General features: G+C 40.7%; 1 protein-coding gene across 16 annotated transcripts in view; it reads right to left on the bottom strand.

Moving 5' to 3' along the window:
- Prp40 (pre-mRNA processing factor 40) overlaps positions 1-25,901 on the bottom strand; it is a 214,917-nt gene that overhangs the window by 97,103 nt on the left and 91,913 nt on the right. For all 16 annotated transcript variants that reach the window (XM_071678354.1, XM_071678358.1, XM_071678365.1 and 13 more), the window contains 4 exons: positions 24,609-24,747; positions 24,362-24,469; positions 16,340-16,534; positions 4,238-4,348 (listed from right to left, as the gene is read on the bottom strand). In XM_071678354.1, the coding sequence (XP_071534455.1) occupies positions 4,238-4,348; positions 16,340-16,534; positions 24,362-24,469; positions 24,609-24,747 (553 nt within the window). The remainder of the gene's footprint in view (positions 1-4,237; positions 4,349-16,339; positions 16,535-24,361; positions 24,470-24,608; positions 24,748-25,901) is intronic.

Genomic DNA, 25,901 nt, shown 5'->3' with positions numbered 1-25,901 from the left:
CAACCATACAACATTGTTGGAACCACTATTCCTTCAAACATACCCATTTTTGCTTTCCGAGATAATGTTCTCGACTTCCACACATTCTTCAAGGCCCCCAGAATTTTCGCCCCCTCCCCCACCCTATGATCCACTTCCGCTTCCATGGTTCCATCCGCTGCCAGATCCACTCCCAGATATCTAAAACACTTCACTTCCTCCAGTTTTTCTCCATTCAAACTCACCTCCCAATTGACTTGACCCTCAACCCTACTGTACCTAATAACCTTGCTCTTATTCACATTTACTCTTAACTTTCTTCTTCCACACACTTTACCAAACTCAGTCACCAGCTTCTGCAGTTTCTCACATGAATCAGCCACCAGCACTGTGTCATCAGCGAACAACAACTGACTCACTTCCCAAGCTCTCTCATCCCCAACAGACTTCATTCAACAGACTTTATACAATATCTTTAATAATTCTGCAATTTAAACAAAGTTTATGTAACACAACCATCAGCTAGCTAAGGTGTCACAACCTCAGCCATCCATGCGGACAATCTGTGGTTGTTTGGCATCACCTTTATTCCTGACTCTGAATATATATGCTACTGATAAGCAATCATCTTTTTAACACTTATTCACACATAAGTACTTAAAAGTAAAAAATTATGAAACACCATTAATACAACGAAAAATGAGCTTTGGGTAACTAAGCAGCACAGTAGCTGTATCAGCTGTTAAACAATAACAACAAACAACTGCAGCTTTTCAGTTTTCACCAACAATGCTCTGTTTTGATTAAAAGGTCACAGTACACTGTATTATATTTTCAGGTTTTATATGAGATATAAAAACATATAAGCATTTAATCTAAGATAATTACAGGTAGTTTTAAATGTAATGAAAACTGAAAAATTTTAATGCAATAATGTTGCTGGTCATGTTACACATGGCATTTTAAGTGAAGATGAAATTCAGATTTCACATAACAATATTTTGTACTTAAAAAAAAAACTGTTTGCAAAAGAGGGAAAATGTAGTAACAAATACTAAAACTACATATGGCCTGAGAAACTTGAGGGACAGGGTACATCATCGTGAGAAGGAACATGAGAAGAAGTTGAGGGATCAGGAAGTAGGTCCTCTAAGGATGAGAAGGCATTCTGCTGAATGGCTTTTTATAAACGTGCCCTCCAGTCATCTGCCTCGTTAACAATGGTTTTTGTCTTTGATGTCTCTTTTTGAATTTACAAACTGACATGATTCCTAGTTCTGCTCTAGTCCTTCAATAAGTTCATCATACATTTTCACAAGGTCGTATATAGGCACTTTTTCTCCAGTGTTAACGAAGTCACTTCATATCTTTATTATCATTATCACCTTGATTCAGAACCATTCAGCTATTTCACTATCAGTCAGTGAATAAACAACTGGAGCCTCATTATCGAAGTCAAAAAACTTATATGATATCCACTTCTTCCAGCTTACTGATGGACTTGGGAGCCCTTTTTGACATTTTCAACAATACCTACATACCACAGAACAGAGAATAAGAAAAGCACACAGTGAGTAATGCACAGAGGTCTGGTGGTAATGATGGTTTGTAAGAAACTGGTGCTAACAGAGTGTCAGAGCCAAACACGGGCAAGTGAGGTCTAGTGTGAAACTTTCCACTTGTAACGTAATGTTGCTGCACAAAAAAAGTTTTGGATTTGGAGCATTTTGGATTTCAGACATTCAGCTTAGGGATGCTCAACATATACATACGTATACATATCAACATATACATACATACACACACACACACACACACACACAGACATATATACACATGTACATATTCATACTTGCTTGCCTTCATCCATTCCCAGCGCTAGCCCATCCCACACGAAACAGCACCACTACCCCACTCTTCAGCAAGGTAGCGCCAGGAAAACAGACAAAAAAGGCCACAGTCGTTCACACTCAAACAGAAAAAAAGGCCACATTCGTTCACACTCAGTCTCATGTGTAATGCATTGAAACCAAAACTCCCTATCCATGTCCAGGCCTCACAGACCTTTCCATGGTTTACCCCAGACATTTCACATGTCCTGGTTCGGTCCATTGATAATACGTTGACCCCGGTATACCACATCATTCCAATCCATTCTATTCCTTGCACTCCTCTCACCCTCTTGTATGTTCAGGCCCTGATTGCTCAAAATCTTTTTCACTCAACCCTTCTACCTTTAATTTGGCCTCCCACTTCTCACTGTTCCTTCCACCTCTGATAAATATATCCTCTTTGTCACCTTTCCTCACTCATTCTCTCCATATGTCCAAACATTACAACACTCCCCCTTCTGCTCTTCTGCTATTCCTTCAAACATACCCATTTTTGCTCTGCAAAGATAGCATTCTCTCTTTCCACACATTCTTCAATGCTCCTAGAACCTTCGCCCCCTACTCAACCCTATGACTCACTTCCACTTCAATGGTTCCATTCGCTGCTAAGCCCACCCCCAGATATCTAAAACACTTCACTTCTTCCAATTTTTCTCCATTCAAACTTACATCCCAACTAACTTCTCCCTCAACCCTGCTGAACCTAATACTAATACCCTTGCTCTTATTCACATTTACTCTCAACTTTCTCCTTTCACACACTTTTCCAAACTCCGTCACCAACTTCTGCAGTTTCTCACCCGAATCAGCCACCAGCGCTGCATCATTGGCAAACAACTGGCTCACTTCCCAGGCCCCCCTCATCCCTAACAGACCACATACTTGTCCTTCTCCAGATTTAAGTCTTCTTTAATCATCTATGTTTTCATGAGATTATAATCTTATTTTACTATCATCCTCAAAACACTTCCTCTACATCAGACAGTATTATCAAGAAATACTTTCTTAATCCACCCCTCAAACAACATTTTCAGCAAACACAGTTCCACTTTCTACCCCTTCAAATCTTGTTTCTTAAAAATTTCATCTATCTCCCCTGCTTATCATTTATGTTCTGTTTCGCAGTCTCATCCAACGGAATCCTGTGTTTTAACATCAAATTCCTTTACAACATCAAGAAAGACAATATCCATTTTCTTTCCTTTCATCATTGTGCGTGAAAAGATTCAACAGTAAAAGCTAAAATTGGGCATTTCTGCCTAGTACAAATCCATGCTGTCCTTAAAGGTTAACTCAGTCATATACAATTTTTATTGCATTTAAATCTGCTTCTCTCAACACAAAAAAAAAAAAAATTGTTAATCAGTATAAATCTAAAAGAAACAACAGCACTCATAATTGGCTAACAGGGCGAACAATGACTGGGTACAATGGTATGCCATCTTTGTAACAGGACAGCATGAATGCTGACAAGATAACAACAATGGAAAGGCACTCATCAAGCAACTCTGAAAACAGAGATGACCTGAGCTTAAACTTGTCATACATGCCTTTGCAGTTCAAACAAGATGATGACAAAGATGATACTAATCCCTATCAATACAAACCAGAATAGAACAGATCTGGAGGTGAAGATGTTTAACCTACAATATTTGACCTAATATGAATGCTTAGATAAACTGATATTCATAAATTGCAAGACTCTTTGATCATAACTGCCAATATTTAGCAAAAACTATTGTATACTGGATAATGAAATCACAGCTTACATTTGTCATATCCATGAAGTTTTGTCATAAATTATCAAAAAGCGGAAAACCAAATCATTAAATAGTAAATCCAATAATGGACCAAAGACCCACCTTCACTAGGAATCACTCTCCCTCCTCCCTTCCTTCTCACAAATTTGCCTTACTTTCATGGTAAAAATGCCTTGATATATTTGGTTTCTTTCCACTTAAACCATATACTCCAAGTATCTTCTATGATGCATCTCTGTCAGCCCTATCATGCACACATACCATATACATTTCAATCTTTCTCCAGTTTCTCTCAAACTATTCAAAATAAACTCTTAGTTCATATATCCTCTACCTTTCCTAAAGGAACATTGCTCATCCTCAATCAGATGTTCTGTGCTTTCCATTATCCTCCTAATCACCGGTCCTATTCATCTTAAAAGTATAATTGTAGGGATTTATTTCTCTGAATTCCAATGTTTATTTTTTCCCTCTTGCCTTTACAAATGGCCTCTATACAAGCATTCTATCAGTCTTTACGCACCTCACCTTGGGCTACACAAAAGTAAAATAACAAGAATAATGAAGAAAAATTTCAAGCCAAAAAAGAGAACAATTGATGCATACCGAGTAAGAATGGGAGCGAGATCGTGATTTCTTCCGGTCCTTCTTTTTGCTCTTCTTTTTATTGCGAGAGTGATGATGGCCACAAGCCTCTTCCAGATGCTGCTGATATTCCTGAAACAAAAATAATCTAATTTAATCTAAAACTTATACTACGAGAAAAACTGATATAAAGATCATGATTTTACTGATATAGCAAGCTGAAATCAGGCAAGAGTTATTAGGATAATGTCATGAATACTGCTGTTCAAAGCATGGTGCAAAAAAGGGTTATATGCCAGAAATAGATAAAGATATGTTAGCATTTTATCCCTGTGGATAGGGAAGAAAGAATACATCCAACATATTCCCTCCATGTAACAGAAGGTGACAAAAAGGGGCAAGAGCAGGAGGCTGGAAATCCTCTCCTTCAGTTTTACTTTCCCAAAAGAAGGAACAGAGAAGGGGGCCAAGTGAGGAGTTTTCTCTCTAAGGCTCAGTCATCTGTCCTGGAATGCTACATCGCTAATGCGAGAAATGGCAAATGTGTTTATCACATTCATGCAAGGAAAAAGAACACATGTTCAAAGAATGCCTTGGGATATAAGTGCATGCAAAGATGAGGAGAAACAGTGTTTACACAAATAAAAAGTTAACATATTTTCTGTTGTCATAGCAAAGTGGCACAAGCAAATCATTCCTTTAACTTTTCAGTTGCTATCAGAACAAGTCAAAGGTCTAGATAGGCTTGAATAATATGCTGAAATTCTACACACTGCTTAAGTTATCACAGACGTGATGGATATTGCTTGAAAACAATAAAAAATTTTCAGAGTTACCACAGAAATCTGGGAGAGGGACTTTAAGATGCTCAAAAAAGAAAAAGACAAACAGCTGGGAAATCAATTAACTCTTTCACCACTCATCAAGTTTTGTCAATTCCCCTCCTTGTGCATTACTCTGAGAAAATTAAAACATTCATAAATACACCATCAAATTACTGAAATTTTGTCAACTGACTAGTATCATTACCACCACTGTTAGAACTATCAAAATCATAGTTATGGCACATAACGACAGCCATCAGAATAAACAAATTCAGGAGTTTCTTGCAATGGCATTCCTCATCATCATCACCTTCACCCCTCAATATCCACATCTTTCTCGTCTACAGAACTCACCCCTACACCTATGACTTCATCAAAATGTTACTCATCATTTTCAAAATTAACAGCTGCCATTGATGCCAGAGCTCCTTAGCAGAAAATTACATTATTCCACTGCCAGCTGAAGGAAGGTGCCTCCACACAAAGGTATAGGGACAAGCCAGGGGAGACATTGCACCACAGAGGTTGCATTAAGATGCAATCAGTATGACAGCTAATTTGTTACTAAGAGGTGGGAAGTCTTGGGAATGGCCTGGGGAGCAATACTTGTTGTCTTCTATCTACAGAAGCAACTAATTACCATAAGGCACTTGAAGACATGGCACACATTAGCAAATACCAGTGCAAGCAGCTGCAAGTCTAAATCCCCAATCTGGCTTGTGAAAAGCATTAAGCTCATTCCCCGAATATGGACAAGAGCAGAGACAATTAAAAACAGAGACATGAGAAAATGGCAATATTCAAAAGATAGTATGTAGCCTGAGAAGTGAATTGTGGGTATGCTGCAATGTAGACATAGCTAATGAAATGATCCAGGAAAAAAACAATTAAGTGAAAAAGAAAAAAGGAAAACTAAGTACTGTACGGTATTTCATATAATCAACTTCTAATGAAATGTAACAATACAGATATAGTCTATAGGATCAAACATTCTAAATTCATAAACTCTCTTCCATTGTCCTCTTATTTCTAGGTGCATCTAAGCACTAATAATTACTCATCTCTTGTCCTTTACTTCCATTTTTACCTGCATCAGTCTGGGGGATCACTTTCTTACATTCTCATACATTCCCACATCCCCCCTTCAGCAGCAGTGCTACCCCTTCCTTAGCTTGCTCTCACACTAACACCTAACTTTACCCCTAAGACAATCCTAAACTTTTCTTTCCCCTTCCCTTTTTGCTTTTTTTTGCTCAATGCTAAAACATCCATGTTCCTTTTATCAAACATACGACCTATCTCTCCCTTCTTCTTATCTTTTGTTAAATCAAAACACATTTGGGTCACCCAAACCAGAGCCTTTGAGAGGGATGAACAATCCTCACTTGGATCCTTCTTCTGCTCCAACTTTTACAAATTAGAAATACAAGGGGAAGGCTTCCAGCACCTTGCACCTTCCTCCTGACCTCCTGTCACTTCCTCTTAAACATATCCCAATCACTTTCATTACTTTTTTCTCTCTTTCCCTAACAATTAATTTCCTCATCCCACAACTTAAAACCCTTACTCACATGCCAACATCTCACCTGCATGCCACACACTTCTCTTTCACATGTACACACTCCTTCCTGAAATATACATCCCATTCCTTACCCATTCTCCACACTTCAATGACTCTCAGCTTTTGCCATTCTTCACCTATTCTCTCTCTTCATATCTCTTGATAAATGCCTCTTTTCCATCTTCACTCACTTTCTATACCTCTCTATCGTGCCTATATTTCAGTACATAATCCAGTTATGCCCATTTCAACTGCCCCACTCACCCAAATTCTTTATAAACCATACATTCTGAAACACTGGTCCTTTTCAACACACAACCTTCATAAAATGTAAACCATTTTCGTTCACACTGGGCGCACCATGGCCCCCATTCATACCATCAGCTGTCACATCACCCATTGCTAATACTCAATACCACACATCAAAATTGCTGATGCACTCATTCAGCTTCTAAAACACTTGCATAATAGAAATACTATTACTATTACCATGACTATAACTACAATCATTTTTATCTAGTCATTATTCATCTACCATACTTAATCACCGTCTCACACGTTAGTGAGGTAGTGCAAGGAAACAGACAAAGAATGGCCACGTATTCCCTGCGTGTCGTAGAAGGCGACTAAAAGGGGAGGGAGCGGGGGGCTGGAAATCCTCCCCTCTTGTTTTTTTTTTTTTTTTTTTTTTTTTCCAAAAGAAGGAACAGAGAAGGGGGCCAGGTGAGGATATTCCCTCAAAGGCCCAGTCTTCTGTTCTTAACGCTACCTTGCTAATGCGGGAAATGGCGAATAGTTTGAAAGAAAAGATATATATATATATTTTTTTTTTTTTTTTTTTTTTTTTTTTTTTATACTTTGTCGCTGTCTCCCGCGTTTGCGAGGTAGCGCAAGGAAACAGACGAAAGAAATGGCCCAACCCCCCCCATACACATGTACATACACACGTCCACACACGCAATATACATACCTATACAGCTTTCCATGGTTTACCCCAGACGCTTCACATGCCCTGGTTCAATCCACTGACAGCATGTCGACCCTGGTATACAACATCAATCCAATCCACTCTATTCCTTACCCTCCTTTCACCCTCCTGCATGTTCAGGCCCCGATCACACAAAATCCTTTTCACTCCATCCCTCCACCTCCAATTTGGTCTCCCTCTTCTCCTCGTTCCCTCCACCTCCGACACATATATCCTCTTGGTCAATCTTTCCTCACTCATTCTCTCCATGTGCCCAAACCATTTCAAAACACCCTCTTCTGCTCTCTCAACCACGCTCTTTTTATTTCCACACATCTCTCTTACCCTTACGTTACTTACTCGATCAAACCACCTCACACCACACATTGTCCTCAAACATCTCATTTCCAGCACATCCATCCTCCTGCGCACAACTCTATCCATATCCCACGCCTCGCAACCATACAACATTGTTGGAACCACTATTCCTTCAAACATACCCATTTTTGCTTTCCGAGATAATGTTCTCGACTTCCACACATTCTTCAAGGCTCCCAGGATTTTCGCCCCCTCCCCCACCCTCTGATTCACTACCACTTCCATGGTTCCATCCGCTGCCAGATCCACTCCCAGATATTTAAAACACTTTACTTCCTCCAGTTTTTCTCCATTCAAACTTACCTCCCAATTGACTTGACCCTCAACCCTACTGTACCTAATAACCTTGTTCTTATATACAATTCAACGTATACATATGTATACATACATAGACATATACACATAGGGTGGGGGAGGGGGCAAAAGTTCTGGGAGCATTGAAAAATGCGTGGAAGGCAAGAACATTATCTCGGAAAGCAAAAATGGGTATGTTTGAAGGAATAGTGGTTCCGACAATGTTATATGGTTGCGAGGCATGGGCTATAGATAGAGTTGTGCGCAGGAGGGTGGATGTGCTGGAAATGAGATGTTTGAGGACAATATGTGGTGTGAGGTGGTTTAACCGAGTAAGTAATGAAAGGGTAAGAGAGATGTGTGGTAATAAAAAGAGTGTGGTTGAGAGAGCAGAAGAGGGGGTTTTGAAACGGTTTTGTCACATGGAGAGAATGAGTGAGGAAAGATTGCCAAGGAGGATGTATGTGTCAGAGGTGGAGGGAACGAGGAGAAGTGGGAGACCAAACTGGAGGTGGAAAGATGGAGTGAAAAAGATTTTGAGTGATCAGGGCTTGAACATGCAGGAGGGTGAAAGACGTGCACGGAATAGAGTGAATTGGAACGATGTGGTATACTGGGGTCGATGTGCTGTCAATGGATTGAACCAGGGCATGTGAAGCGTCTGGGGTAAACCATGGAAAGTTTTGTGGGGCCTGGATGTGGAAAAGGAGCTGTGGTTTCGGTGCATTATGCATGACAGCTAGAGACTGAGTGTGAACGAATGTGGCCTTTGTGGTCTTTTCCTAGCGCTACCTCATGCACATGCAGGGGGGAGGGGGTTGTCATTTCATGTGTGGCGGGGTGGTGATGGGAATGAATAAGGGCAGACAGTATGAATTATGTATATGTGTATAAATGTATATGTCTGTATATATATATATATATACATATATATATATATATATATATATATATATATATATATATTTTTTCTTTTTTTTTTTTTTTATACTTTGTCGCTGTCTCCCGCGTTTGCGAGGTAGCGCAAGGAAACAGACGAAAGAAATGGCCCAACCCCCCCCCCCCATACACATGTACATACACACTTCCACACACGCAAATATACATACCTACACAGCTTTCCATGGTTTACCCCAGACGCTTCACATGCCTTGATTCAATCCACTGACAGCACGTCAACCCCTGTATACCACATCGCTCCAATTCACTCTATTCCTTGCCCTCCTTTCACCCTCCTGCATGTTCAGGCCCCGATCACACAAAATCTTTTTCACTCCATCTTTCCACCTCCAATTTGGTCTCCCTCTTCTCCTCGTTCCCTCCACCTCCGACACATATATCCTCTTGGTCAATCTTTCCTCACTCATTCTCTCCATGTGCCCAAACCATTTCAAAACACCCTCTTCTGCTCTCTCAACCACGCTCTTTTTATTTCCACACATCTCTCTTACCCTTACGTCACTTACTCGATCAAACCACCTCACACCACACATTGTCCTCAAACATCTCATTTCCAGCACATCCATCCTCCTGCGCACAACTCTATCCATAGCCCACGCCTCGCAACCATACAACATTGTTGGAACCACTATTCCTTCAAACATACCCATTTTTGCTTTCCGAGATAATGTTCTCGACTTCCACACATTTTTCAAGGCTCCCAATATTTTCGCCCCCTCCCCCACCCTATATAGTGGGAGATGTATAAAAGAAAGAGACAGGAGGTCAAGAGGTGAAAAAAAGGGCAAATGAGAGTTGGGGGGAGAGAGTATCATTAAATTTCAGGGAGAATAAAAAGATGTTCTGGAAGAAGGTAAATAAAGTGTGTAAGACAAGGGAGCAAATGGGAACTTCAGTGAAGGGCGCAAATGGGGAGGTGATAACAAGTAGTGGTGATGTGAGAAGGAGATGGAGTGAGTATTTTGAAGGTTTGTTGAATGTGTTTGATGATAGAGTGGCAGATATAGGGTGTTTTGGTCGAGGTGGTGTGCAAAGTGAGAGGGTTAGGGAAAATGATTTGGTAAACAGAGAAGAGGTAGTAAAAGCTTTGCGGAAGATGAAAGCCAGCAAGGCAGCAGGTTTGGATGGTATTGCAGTGGAATTTACTAAAAAAGGGGGTGACTGTATTGTTGACTGGTTGGTAAGGTTATTTAATGTATGTATGACTCATGGTGAGGTGCCTGAGGATTGGCGGAATGCGTGCATAGTGCCATTGTACAAAGGCAAAGGGGATAAGAGTGAGTGCTCAAATTACAGAGGTATAAGTTTGTTGAGTATTCCTGGTAAATTATATGGGAGATTATTGATTGAGAGGGTGAAGGCATGTATAGAGCATCAGATTGGGGAAGAGCAGTGTGGTTTCAGAAGTGGTAGAGGATGTGTGGATTAGGTGTTTGCTTTGAAGAATGTATGTGAGAAATACTTAGAAAAGCAAATGGATTTGTATGTAGCATTTATGGATCTGGAGAAGGCATATGATAAGAGTTGATAGAGATGCTCTGTGGAAGGTATTAAGAATATATGGTGTGGGAGGCAAGTTGTTAGAAGCAGTGAAAAGTTTTTATCGAGGATGTAAGGCATGTGTACGTGTAGGAAGAGAGGAAAGTGACTGGTTCTCAGTAAATGTAGGTTCGTGGCAGGGGTGTGTGATGTCTCCATGGTTGTTTACTTTGTTTATGGATGGGGTTGTTAGGGAGGTGAATGCAAGAGTTTTGGAAAGAGGGGCAAGTATGAAGTCTGTTGGGGATGAGAGAGCTTGGGAAGTGAGTCAGTTGTTGTTCGCTGATGATACAGCGCTGGTGGCTGATTCATGTGAGAAACTGCAGAAGCTGGTGACTGAGTTTGGTAAAGTGTGTGAAAGAAGAAAGTTAAGAGTAAATGTGAATAAGAGCAAGGTTATTAGGTACAGTAGGGTTGAGGGTCAAGTCAATTGGGAGGTGAGTTTGAATGGAGAAAAACTGGAGGAAGTGAAGTGTTTTAGATATCTGGGAGTGGATCTGGCAGCGGATGGAACCATGGAAGCGGAAGTGGATCATAGGGTGGGGGAGGGGGCGAAAATTCTGGGAGCCTTGAAGAATGTGTGGAAGTCGAGAACATTATCTCGGAAAGCAAAAATGGGTATGTTTGAAGGAATAGTGGTTCCAACAATGTTGTATGGTTGCGAGGCGTGGGCTATGGATAGAGTTGTGCGCAGGAGGATGGATGTGCTGGAAATGAGATGTTTGAGGACAATGTGTGGTGTGAGGTGGTTTGATCGAGTAAGTAACGTAAGGGTAAGAGAGATGTGTGGAAATAAAAAGAGCGTGGTTGAGAGAGCAGAAGAGGGTGTTTTGAAATGGTTTGGGCACATGGAGAGAATGAGTGAGGAAAGATTGACCAAGAGGATATATGTGTCGGAGGTGGAGGGAACGAGGAGAAGAGGGAGACCAAATTGGAGGTGGAAAGATGGAGTGAAAAAGATTTTGTGTGATCGGGGCCTGAACATGCAGGAGAGTGAAAGGAGGGCAAGGAATAGAGCGAATTGGAGCGATGTGGTATACCGGGGTTGACGTGCTATCAGTGGATTGAATCAAGGCATGTGAAGCGTCTGGGGTAAACCATGGAAAGCTGTGTAGGTATGTATATTTGCGTGTGTGGACGTATGTATATACATGTGTATGGGGGTGGGTTGGGCCATTTCTTTCGTCTGTTTCCTTGCGCTACCTCGCAAACGCGGGAGACAAAAAAAAAAAAAAAAAAAAATTATATATATATATTTTTTTTTTTGCTTTGTCGCCGTCTCCTGCATTTGCGAGGTAGCGCAAGGAAACAGACGAAAGAAATGGCCCAACCCACCCCCATACACATGCCTTGATTCAATCCACTAACAGCACGTCAACCCCGGTATACCACATCGCTCCAATTCACTCTATTCTTTGCCCTCCTTTCACCCTCCTGCATGTTCAGGCCCCGATCACACAAAATCTTTTTCACTCCATCTTTCCACCTCCAATTTGGTCTCCCTCTTCTCCTCGTTCCCTCCACCTCCGACACATATATCCTCTTGGTCAATCTTTCCTCACTCATTCTCTCCATGTGACCAAACCATTTCAAAACACCCTCTTCTGCTCTCTCAACCATGCTCTTTTTATTTCCACACATCTCTCTTACCCTTACGTTACTTACTCGATCAAACCACCTCACACCACACATTGTCCTCAAACATCTCATTTCCAGCACATCCATCCTCCTGCGCACAACTCTATCCATAGTCCATGCCTCGCAACCATACAACATTGTTGGAACCACTATTCCTTCAAACATACCCATTTTTGCTTTCCGAGATAATGTTCTCGACTTCCACACATTCTTCAAGGCTCCTAGAATTTTCGCCCCCTCCCCCACCCTATGATCCACTTCTGCTTCCATGGTTCCATCCGCTGCCAGATCCACTCCCAGATATCTAAAACACTTCACTTCCTCCAGTTTTTCTCCATTCAAACTCACCTCCCAATTGAATTGACCCTCAACCCTACTGTACCTAATAACCTTGCTCTTATTCACATTTACTCTTAACTTTCTTCTTTCACACACTTTACCAAACTCAGTCACCAGCTTCTGCAGTTTCTCACATGAATCAGCCACCAGCGCTGTATCATCAGCGAACAACAACTGACTCATTTCCCAAGCTCTCTCATCCCCAACAGACTTCATACTTGCCCCTCTTTCCAAAACTCTTGCATTTACCTCCCTAACAACCCCATCCATAAACAAATTAAACAACCATGGAGACATCACACACCCCTGCCGCAAACCTACATTCACTGAGAACCAATCACTTTCCTCTCTTCCTACACGTACACATGCCTTACATCCTCGATAAAAACTTTTCACTGCTTCTAACAACTTTCCTCCCACACCATATATTCTTAATACCTTCCACAGAGCATCTCTATCAACTCTATCATATGCCTTCTCCAGATCCATAAATGCTACATACAAATCCATTTGCTTTTCTAAGTATTTCTCACATACATTCTTCAAAGCAAACACCTGATCCACACATCCTCTACCACTTCTGAAACCACACTGTTCTTCCCCAATCTGATGCTCTGTACATGCCTTCACCCTCTCAATCAATACCCTCCCATATAATTTGCCAGGAATACTCAACAAACTTATACCTCTGTAATTTGAGCACTCACTCTTATCCCCTTTGCCTTTGTACAATGGCACTATGCACGCATTCCGCCAATCCTCAGGCACCTCACCATGAGTCATACATACATTAAATAACCTTACCAACCAGTCAACAATACAGTCACCCCCTTTTTTAATAAATTCCACTGCAATACCATCCAAACCTGCTGCCTTGCCGGCTTTCATCTTCCGCAAAGCTTTTACTACCTCTTCTCTGTTTACCAACTCATTTTCCCTAACCCTCGCACTTTGCACACCACCTCGACCAAAACACCCTATATCTGCCACTCTATCATCAAACACATTCAACATATATATATATGCTGAGATGTATAGGTACGTATGTGTGCGTGTGCGGATGTGTATATATATATACATGTGTATGTGGGTGGGTTGGGCCATTCTTTCGTCTGTTTCCTTGCACTACCTCGCTAACACAGGAGACAGCATCAAAGTATAATAAATAAAAATAAACATATTCATACTTGCTGCCTTCATCCATTCCCGTCGCCAACCTGCCACACATGAAATAGCACCCCCTTTCCCAGCAAGGTAGTGCTAGGAAAGGATAAAAAAGGCCACATTCATTCACGCTCAGTCTCTAGCTGTCATGCGTAATGCACTGAAACCACAGCTCCCTTTCCACATTCAGGCCCCACAAAACTTTCCGTAGTTTACCCATTGTTGGAACCAATATTCCTTCAAACATACCCATTTTTGCTCTATGAGATAACATTCTCGCCTTCCATACATTCTTCAATGCTCCCAGAACCTTCACCACCTCCTCAACCCTATGACTCGATTCTACCTCCACGGTTTCCATTCACTCCCATGTCCACACTCACGTATCTAAAACACTCCACTTCCTCCAAATTTTCGGCATTCAAACTCACACACAGTAGGTAGCAGTTAGTAGGCAGTCACCAACAAGGGAGGTATATTACCAGTACTACTCACCTGGGTATCAGGAGGGTCAGTGACAGCTGCATAGTGAGCCAGCACTTCAATGGTTGTCAAGTTGTTCTCCTTTGACCCAGGAAGTTGTCTTTTCTTTCTCTCTAATCACACATGGACTGCTGGCATTCTGTCTACAAACACAGAATCTCTCTGTGTCACACATAAAACTCGACAAACACTCAACTCTTACAACTCACACTTTCTTGCTAGATTTTTCTATGGTGAGTGCTTTGTGCTTCCCCTGCCTTTTGCCAAAATGGTAGGAGCAATACATATAAGTATTAAGTTGGAACATTAGACAGGAGCATTAGGTAGAAACAAAAGGCAGTAGCAGTATGTAGGAGCATTAACTGGGAGCATTAGGTAGAATCAGTAGGTTGGATCATTAGGAAGACATATTAGGTAATAGTAGCTAGTGGGGACATTAGGTAGCAGCCCTAAAAACAGTGTGCTAGAGTTGCCCTCTGCCAGTGGCCTGCTAAGGGTGAGGCATGAAAGTCTAAGAAGTGGCACTGGAGTTCACCAGTTATGGAGACTCTTGCTGTGGGCACCCCTCAAGGGAGTTCCTAAAGTGAACAAGCATCAGAAATATGGACAGATATATCAATCAAACTCTCACCCAAATTTGCTCCTTCCACAAGCTCTCCCAAACTCTGACACCAACTTCTGCAGTTTCTCACTTGGATTTGCCATCAGTGCTGATTCGCTTCCCAGACCCCCTCAAGTCATCCCCTAAAGACTGCATACTTGCCCACCTCTCCAAGACCCTTGAATTTACCTCTCCCACCATGGCTGTCATGTGTAATGCATCAAAACCACAGCCCCCATCCCAGTTGCTTTGGATGCCCTCTTTCAGTCCAATGACAGGACAAAGACCCCTATATAAGACACTGCTCTAGTTCACTATACCCTGTGCATGCTTTTCACCCTCCTTCATGTTCAGGCCCCAATCACTTAAAACATTTTTCATATCCAGTTTGGTTTCTTTCTTCTCATGTTCCTCTCCACTTCTGAAGATGTATACATTCTCTTCATCAACCTCACCACACTCATTCTCTCATTAGAATTGTAACAATTTTTCAAACTTGCTCATTGTTCCCTGCAGAGTGAGATAGTGCCTGAAATAGTCAAAGAATAACATTCACTCACATCCACTCTCTTAGCTGCCATGTATAATGCATCAAAACCAAAGTCCTCTATCCGCCATCTCCCATAGCTCTTTCTATGGCTCCCCCTGATTGCTTCTTAAGCCCTGTTTAGCCCACTAACAGCACATCACCCCCTGTATAATGCACCACTTCAATTTGATTTATTCCATGCATACCTCACACCTTCCATGTTCACATCCTCACATCTCAAAGCATCTTTCACTATCATCTTTTTGCCTCCTCCTTAGTTCCCCCGGCTCCTTGTTCCCTCCACTTCCAACATGTATAGCCCAGTCATCCTCTCGTCATTTGTTCTTTCCATATATCTAAACCATCTCAACAGACCCTCTTCAGCCCTCTTAGAGATACTGTTCTTACTTCCACACCTCTCTCTTAAACTGCAAATTCTTATTCGATCAACCTTTCTCAAACTAAATGCTGTCCAAACTCAATTTTCAACACATACACATCCAACCTCTTCCATACTTTCTTATCAAAGGCCCATGCTTTACATCTACACAAATTCAATGGGATTACTACATTATCAAACATGCCCATCTTTGTCCTCCTAGGCAGTGACCTATCTCTGCACACATTCTTCAATGTGCCTAAGCCCTTAGCTCCCATTTACCCATACTACAGCTTACTTCAATTCCCACAATTCCATACACTACCTTGTCCACTTTAAGGTATCTAAAGCACTCAATTTCTCTTGGCTCTCTCCCTCATTAAACTTAATATCTTATGTTCTTAAATGCATTACAGAGAAACTTCAGGGTGGAAATAATATCTATAATTAGGTGTTTGTAAACCTACTTTAAATATTCTGATGCGCTCTGCCTCAATCGTGACTGCTGTGAAAGATGACAAGTGTTGCACACGAGGTCGCACATCTTCCCAAGTAGAACCAGAATCAACACCAATGGATTTGAATGCTGCACGCAGCCCTGCCTCCAGCCGACGCATCTTGCGAGCTTCCTCTTTCAGTCGTTCCTTTTCCCTTGCTTCTGCCTAGAAGTAAAGATATTTTGAAAATATAGATATCAATATCTATGCTTATATCCTATTCATAACTGCCCCTAGACCCCAATCCTGAGAGCGTCCCAGTATTACTTCAAAAACCCTTACCAGGAACACTTGCATCTCCAAGGATGTGCTACTTCCAGGAGCAGGGAAAAGATTCATTTGGAGTGAGAAGCTCTTCATCAAAACTGAACTTCCTTTCATCAGACAATCATAAAGCCTCACTAAAGGTAACTTTTAACTCCATGTGCAACCACAAGCAGGCAGAGTCCTGTAACACCTGTGCACTTATATGACCTAGGTATACAACAAAATCAATATTATCCCACTCCCTGTCATTATAAAAGCTGCATTTCAACCTACAATGTTGAGATGTTTTTCAATTTTTGAGAAAAGTTTATTGCAAATATAATCACACTGAGAAACAAATGATCAGAAAATCTATGATGAGATTATGGTGCGGCTGTTGGCAATGGTGGGCCATTTTGATAATTGTTTTTTTTTCTGTGCACCTCGAAGCTTTTGAACTCTATATCCTCTCATGTCTTTCCCAATATCTATGGCCTAGCACAATCTAAAAGACAGGTTTTTCACTTCCTTCAGATTTTTTCTTCCGCTGAAGGCTTTAGTCAGGGATGAATGTTCACAACAAGGCCAAGCCAGGCCTTAATTGAAATGTAGAAAGGATTATAAAAGGGAAAAAGAAAAGACAAAGGAAAGTATCTGCAAATTTTGGAAGAAGTGGAAAACCTGTCTTTTAAAACATGCCAGGTTGTAGATCATAAATACATTCCCTTGTTTCTTATGTTTCCCTTTCATTAACCCCTCTCTTTATTTAAATCGAGTCCCAGTCATGGACAAAATTCCTCATCAAAATGGAGTTTTATTCATGATTGGGGCCTTAAAAAAAAGGAGGGGAGAGAGAGAGAGAGAGAAAGAGTCTTATGTATTACATGTCAGCCCCATCACTGCCATATGATGTACCATACATGAACACATCCAAACACCCTCCTACCTCTGCTAGTACATTAAATGTTTAAGAAAATATTCAATTTGTGACAGTTTTTAGTGCTACACATTCTTAACAGGCACTTGTATGTATATGACTACTCTATATTACTTTGTGCATTAACCTTTCAACATTATACTGTCATTAGTCATTACAAATTTGGGACTGTTTCTAGTCTTACACTTGCTAACAGGATTTTTTCATAAAAGAATGCTCTTTACTCTCATGTAAAGCACCTCTTATATAAATATCATAACACCATCACCAACATAAAGCAGTTCTGTTAAGATGAACAAAATTCCCAATGTGTAAATGTTCATATTAATTATCAATCTGTGATGCTATTCATGGTCATAAATAGTTTTTTCTATATGAAATTTTTCATGAATGACTAGTCTATATTATGCACATACAAAAAAATTTCAAGATCACTATGAAACATAATAGGTGACTAAATGCTGCAATGGCAGGGGGTTGGAAACCCTTCCCCTCTTACATTTCAATTGTAAAAAGCTGAAACAAAAGAAGCCTAGCATGGAACACTCATCCTCCCTTAGGGCTCAGGCAGGGGTGTCTGAATATGAGTTCATGTAAGCAAGATGAGAAGGAAAAGAAAGGAATTATGTTTCAGGATAGAAACCTGGATGTACCAGCTCTGACAGCAACAAATTTCAAGGGAAAGGGAAAAGAATGGAAATGTCTTTGGGACAAAGTCTGAGGTTAGAGTGAGGGTATGGGTTGCACTTATACAGAAGCTGTTGATAAAAAAGAAAGCTATTGCAGGAAATAACTCAAAACAGGTGTGGGTAAAAATGAATTTGAATTTCTAGGGGTGGGTGATTTCGTTAATGCACCTGGCTACTAAAGTGTGCAGAAGAGAGGCAAGTATTTTTAGAGGAGCTGAAAGTCTCCAATGCTGATACAAGGGATCATATAATAGTGAAGTGTAATTTGAATTCAGTAGTGGGTGATATGGCAGTTGAAGGTATAACTGAGAGTCAGGGGATAACCAGTGTAAATGAAAATGGTGAACATCTTCTGAAGCTGTAAACTGGCATTATTCGATTATGTACCAATTGACAGACTTGCAAAAGTTGACAGACTTGCAAAAGAGAGACTTGGATGTGAGTATGATGAGAGGGGCAGCTGCTAGAAGTCTGATGATTCAGTAGAGGGAAGGATTAAAGTTTATAGAAGCTTTAGGTTTTAAGAGGTAATGATATGGATGGGAAGAGGGTGGGAAAAAAGAGTGAACCTGGAAAACAGGATTGCATGAAGTGATACAAGCAGAGATTAATTGAAGAATGACATAATGTGAAAGTAAATGAAGGGGTGGATGTGGAATAGGAGGCATTTACGGAAGTATTGCTTTCACGTCAGAGAGACGTGTGGCATGTGGAGAAAGGGTAGTGAGTAGTGGGATGAAGACATTAAGTTGCCAGTGAAAGAGAAAAGTGAGAAATATAGTGCAATTTTCATGGACGGTGCGTAACTGATTGGGAGATGTGCAAGAGAATGCAGCAAGAGGTCAAGAGGAAGTTACAGGGGCTGAAAGTGGGGGCAAAGAGTGAGATGAAGTGAGCATCAACAATTTCAAGGGAATAAGATGTTGCCGTAGGAAGTTGATAGTGTGAAAAACAAGAGAACAAATGAGAGGGAAGCAGACAGGGAAATGGTAACAAGAAGAGATGAGACGAAGAGGGGATGGAGTGAGTATTATGAAAATTTGTTAAATGTGTTTCATGACAGGATGGCAGACATGGGACATATCGGACATGGAGGTATCAGAAGTGAAAGGGTGGCAGACATGGGGTATACTGGACATTGAGGTATTTGAAGTAAAAGAGTCATGGCAAGTGTTCTGGTGAAAGACTAAGAGGTAACAGAAGCCTTGTGTAATATATGTGGCAAAGCTGATGGAGTGGATGGGATTGCAGTCAGAATGTTTACAAAAGGAGCTGACTGCAGTGTAGATTAGTTAGTTATGATTTCCAATGTAAGTACGGAGCCTGAGGATGACAGCTGGTGGAATACCTGTTTATTGCCACTGCAAAAAAGGTAGAGAGGTTCAAAATTGAATATTTGAAAGACAAAGGCAAAAGTTTGGTAAGTGTACCTGGTAAGCTGTATGGGAGAGCGGTGACTGAGAGGGTGGTAGCTTGCACACAGCATCAAACTGAAGAGGAAAAATGTGGTTTCAGGTGTGGTAGATGTGTGGTTCAGGTATCTGCTTTGAAGAATTTGTATAAGAAATACTCATAGATGCAGAAGGATCTTTACATGGCACTTATGAATCTGGAGAAGACATGTGAGTGGGTTTATAAAGATGCCTTGTGGAAGGTGTTTACAAATGAAAGGTGTGGGAGGAAAGCAATTAGAAGCAGTGAGGGTCATTTATCAAGAGAGTAAGGTGTGTGAGTAAGTAGGTAGAAGGAAGGGTGAATGGTTTCTGGTGAAATGGGTCTGCAGAGAGGGAATGAGATGTCTTCATGGCTCTTTAATTCGTTTATGGATGGGGTGGACAGGGAAGTAAATGCAAGGGTCTTGGAGAGAGGAGTAGGTCAGGGGGGTGGCTGGAAGGTGAGGCAGTTACTGTTTCCTAATGAAGAATAGATGATAAATATCTAAAGAAAAAGAGGAATTTGTAAGTGGCAACTATGGATCTATAGAAAGCATATCAATATATATTGCTGAACAAGAAACATTAGAATGAGTTCCTATCAAGAGAATAATGACTGTGTTAGAGTAAGAGGAGAGGAGGGTGAATGATTTCATGTGAAGATAGGTCTGAGGCAAGTGTGTGTAACCATGCTCTTTAAACTATTTATAATTAGGTAGCAAAGGAGGTGAATGTGAGGGTCTTGGAGAAAAGCATGGGTAAGCAATCTGTTGTGGTGGGGGTGCCTCAGAAGTCAGTTCGATGGTGTTTGCTCATGATATGGTTCTGCGGGCAGACTTGGGTTAGAAGCAGCAGAAGCTTGTTTCTGAGACAGGGAGAGTAAGTCAAAAGAAAAATTTAAGAGTAAACATGAAAGACAGCAAGGTTATTAGGTTCGGCACTGGAGAAAGACAAGTTAGTTGAAGAGTGAGTTTGAAGGAGAGAACCTGGAAGAAACGGAGCATTTCAGATACATGGGAGAAGAATGACAGTAAATGGACCCATGGGAGCTGAAAGAGCCATAAGGTGGGTGAAGGGGATAAGGCACTGGGTGTACTGAGGAGTTCAAGAAAGAGAGGGCAAAGTTGGGCACATTAGATGGTATAGTAGACCCAATTATGTTGTGTGGATGCAAGGTGTGGGCCCTACATGAAAAAGTACCAAAGAGGGTGGATGCATTGGAAATGAAATGTTTGAGGACAATAAGTGGTGTGAGGATGGTTGAGTAAATAAGAAATGACTGGGCAAGAGTGTAATGGCAATTAGAGGAGGATGTATGAGAGAGCTGAAAAGGGTGTGCTGATATAGTTAGGACATATGCAGGGTCAGAGTGAACAGAGGACAATTAAAAGGGTATACATGTCGAAGGTGGAGGTAACAAAGAAGAGCAGGAAAATGAGGAGGAGGTGGAGGGATGCTTTGAGAAAAAGTGATCTAATCATGTACGAGGGTGTGAGGCATGCATAGGATATAGTAAAGCAAACTGGAGTGATGTAATGTACAGAAGGTAACATGCTGTCAATGGGTCTAAATAGGGCATATGAAATAGTCAGGGATACCGCAATAAGGTCTATGGGCCTGGTTGTAAACTGGGGCCCTATCATCAGTGTATAATATATGACAGCTAAAATGTGGTTATGAACGAATAAGAGCATTCTTCATCTGTTCATAGCTAATTTGCTATTGTGGGACATGTCAAAGATGCATAACAAAAATGTGGCCCTTCTTCATCTGTTCCTAGTGCTACCACGCTAACACAGGAAATGGTGATCAAGTATAAAAAAAATCTTCACTTCTTCACCAAGTTATACTTCTGGCATATCAATTAAGAGTACAGTACAATGTTACCATTAGTATATTCATTTTGGAAGTCTACTTTTAATCTAGAATTTTCAGTTATTATGTTCAGAACATTTGTTCACAAGATCTTCCATGGATTTTCATCCCTTAGCTCCCTTCCTTTGGCTTCCCTCCCTCACTTTGCTCCTTCATATCTAGCTTCCTCTCTGGCCAATCTATCTCTAAAGTTGTTGATGGATCAGCCTCCCAACTCTCTCCATCAACTGCAGTGTCCTTCAAGGTTCTATCCTGTTCCCTACACATTTTGTCCTAAACATTATTCAATTTACTCTGACTTTTAATCATTTAGGTGTCACCTTTAATTTCTGCTTCATTTCTGTGTTTCCTACATAGAAAGAGGTCATTTTTATTCTTACGTTGTTCCCCTACATACCTAACTTATCTATTCTCTTGGGTTTTCTATTCCCATTCTTGCAGCAGTTTGTATCAGCAGGTTTTCTACTAGCTTTTTCTAGTTATCATAGTAAATCATAGGGTGGGGGAGGGGGCAAAAATCCTGGGAGCCTTGAAGAATGTGTGGAAGTCGAGAACATTATCTCCGGAAGCAAAAATGGCTATGTTTGAAGGAATAGTGGTTCCAACAATGTTGTATGGTTGCGAGGTGTGGGCTATGGATAGAGATGTGTGCACGAGGGTGGATGTGCTGGAAATGAGATGTTTGAGGACAATATGTGGTGTGAGGTGGTTTGATCGAGTAAGTAATGTAAGGGTAAGAGAGATGTATGTAAGGGTAAGAGAGATGTGTGGAAATAAAAAGAGCGTGGTTGAGAGAGCAAAAGAGGGTGTTTTGAAATGGTTTGGGCACATGGAGAGAATGAGTGAGGAAATATTGACCAAGAGGATATATGTGTCAGAGGTGGAGGGAACGACGAGAAGTGGGAGACCAAATTGGAGGTGGAAAGATGGAGCGAAAAAGATTTTGAGTGATCGGGGCCTGAACATGTAGGAGGGTGAAAGGCAGGCAAGGAATAGAGTGAATTGGATCGATGTGGTATACCGGGGTCGACGTGCTGTCAATGGATTGAATCAGGGCATGTGAAGCATCTGGGGTAAACCATAGAAAGTTGTGGGGCCTGGATGTGGAAAGGGAGCTGTGGTTTCGGGCACTATTGCATGACAGCTGGAGACTGAGTGGGGCCTTTGTAGTCTTTTCCTGGCGCTGCCTCGCGCACATGAGGGGGGAGGGGGATGTTATTCCGTGTGTGGCGGGGTGGTGATGGGGGTGAGTAGGGGCAGACAGTGTGAGTTGTGTGCATGTGTGTATATGTGTGTGTCTGTGTGTGTATAAATGTGTGTACGTTGGGATGTGTGGGTGTGTATGTTTGTGTGTGTGGACGTGTGTGTGTGTGCATGTGTGTGGGGGTGGGTTGGGCCATTTCTTTCATCTGTTTCCTTGCGCTACCTCGCAGGCGCAGGAGACAGCGACAAAGCAAAAAAATAATAATAATAAAAATTTTCTAGTTATCACACTCTTGTTTATATTGGTTCAGGTCAATGTTTTAGTGGTTCCAAAATGACTTCCTGGTTGGTGACAGTTGACATTTTCATGTTTTGGCCACCTATATATACGTTATGGTGTATCACTTGGTCAATCATTAATTCTTTTTTCTCTATATATATTCCTGATCAGAACATTCTTTCCTGTATCTCATTCTTTGGTTATCATTATGTGGATTCCAATTATTATCCATTTTTTGTATGCATCATCCCAATAAATCCACTGATCTTTTGGTGTTTTAGCCCTTCCTCTTTCATTTCCATCAACTACTACCAATTTCTCTAGAAGTTTAAAATCATATTTCTATTCCAAGCAACTTTGTTCTTTTTGTTTTCACACTTGTTCTTCTTTTCCTGCATCAGCAAGGTAGCACTAGGAACAGATGAAAAAAAGGACTCATTAGCTCAAATCCATTTCCTAGATATCATGTGCAAAGCACTGAACCACAAGCATCCTATAAAAAACCAGGCCCCAGCTGCTTCACATGTTCTGGTACAGTCCACTGACAAAACATCAACCCCTGTATACCACATCATTCCACTTCACTCTATACCATGCACACCTTTTACCCTCTTACATGCTTAGGCCCCAAGCACCCAAAATATTTTTCACTCCATCCTTCCATTTCCAATTAGGTTTCTCATCCCCCTGCATGCACAGGCCCCAAGCACACAAAACTTTACCCTCTTGCCCTTCATGCACAATGCTGATTCAATTTCCCTCTTCTATAAACATTACCTTGGTTTTTGCTCCCAAGAGCTGACTGCATGTGTGCCCCACCACTAGCTAGAGCATGGGATATCTGGCAGGCTGCTGTGTCACATGATTACTGTGTGGCCACTGGCAACTTTAGAGTAGGCCATTTTGATAAATGTTTCTCAAAACTTTGGAACTCTCCAGCTTCTCATATCTTTCCCAATTAATATGACCCGGCAAGTTTCAAAAGACAGGTTTTTCACTTCCTCCAAAATTCATACATACTTTCCCTTGTCTCTTCTTTTTCCTCTTTCAAAATCCTCTCTATATTTCAATCATGGCCCAGCCTCAATGTGGACTTCGGTCCATGACTGAAACCTCTATCAGATTGTGTGTGTGTGTGTGTGTGTGTGTGTGTGTGTGTGTGTGTGTGTGTGTGTGTGTGTGTGTGTGTATCTTAATGCCTAAAAAGATAAATATGTTCAATCTAATCTAGAAATATGCCATTAAGGCACCCTAGATGTTTTTGTACAATCTGGTTTCATTGATTTCCCTGCAACTTTGGTTTTTATAAACAAATTTAGATGTGCATACCTTTTCAATGAGAGCATTGTAAGTTAGCTTGACATTTCCAGCATCCAGTGTAGCTGAACGAGGATCATCACATACCACTGTTGCAAACTCTTTGAAGCTTGTCTTCACCTGTAATATTACAAAATGACATCTGGTAATAACTGTAAGCAATATTTTCCACACATTATGCTCATGATAAGATATACCAGGATATTTGAACATTCAATCTCTAATCTTTACATTCTTTAAAAAAGGAGACTACTTTCACCTGAACTTCAAAGGACTTCTCTTTCAAGATCTCCTTAATAATCTTTTTCTCATCATGGAAACGAGACTTGAGATCTGCGACATAAAACTTAAAAAGATCAAGTGGAGTTGACCCTGGTTGACCTAACATGGCTGTGAATCTGCAAACATACAAAAAATTCTTTAAATGTATTGTTTCAGTTTAAAAGCACTAATTGTAACTCAGTTCCTTTGAGTTCCCTGACTAACAACCTCTTTTACCAGTTGATAGCTTCCCTAATTCACTCAAAGAGTTTATGTTCTATATTAGAGGTAATGAAACTATTTCCAATTTCTGCTAAGTATTTACACTATAACACCTGCAATACAGAAAGATCAGATATCATGTTTGTAAAGGATGCTGCATTTTAAGATGTTTTACAAAGTAACCAACAGTTCATAGTGAAGGCACAGACTGATTAGGCCAAATGAGGCAGTTAACAGCGGGTGGTGCAGGTTCAGAGTGACTAAAAGCCTGATGCTACAATCTCCAAAGTGACTTACCAACTCCTTTTGTACATTCATATGTTTTAGAAGTAATACAGTAACTCAGTTTAAGGTGTTGAATGGTGCTTTTAGCTCTGCATGTACTTGTAACTTAGTGTTTCTTATATGGTGTACATTGCAGAAAGATTGTAATCTGTATTGGGCTTTTCTTAATTCAAAGTTAATATCTCATGTACAGCATGATTGCATATACTTATCAGGTTATACTTTATGATCCACTTTATAAATGAAGAATGTAAAAGACTTTTCTTGAGATCCAGAGGCTACAGGAAGCTAATCATGGTTCTCATTCTCTATTCACCTTAATAGGTGTATGAAACCAGACATTCCATGTATATGATACATCCTTTTTGCATATATCATCCAAATGTATATCCTGTATATTATATATATATATATATATATATATATATATATATATATATATATATATATATTTTCCCTGGGGATAGGGGAGAAAGAATACTTCCCACGTATTCCCAGCGTGTCGTAGAAGGCGACTAAAAGGGGAGAGAGCGGGGGGCTGGAAATCCTCCCCTCTCGTTTTTTTTTAATTTTCCAAAAGAAGTAACAGAGAATTGGGCCAGGTGAGGGTATTCCCTCGAAGGCTCAGTCCTCTGTTCTTAACGTCACCTCGCTAATGCGGGAAATGGCGAATAGTTTGAAAGAAAAAGAAAGAAAAGATATATATATATATATATATATATATATATATATATATATATATATATTTTTTTTTTTCATACTATTCGCCATTTCCCGCGATAGC

Source organism: Panulirus ornatus, chromosome 27 (assembly GCF_036320965.1).
Source record: "Panulirus ornatus isolate Po-2019 chromosome 27, ASM3632096v1, whole genome shotgun sequence".
Classification (NCBI taxonomy): Eukaryota; Metazoa; Arthropoda; class Malacostraca; order Decapoda; family Palinuridae; genus Panulirus; species Panulirus ornatus.
Note: the sequence above shows the minus strand (reverse complement) of the source record. Positions and strands in the feature narration are given on the sequence as shown.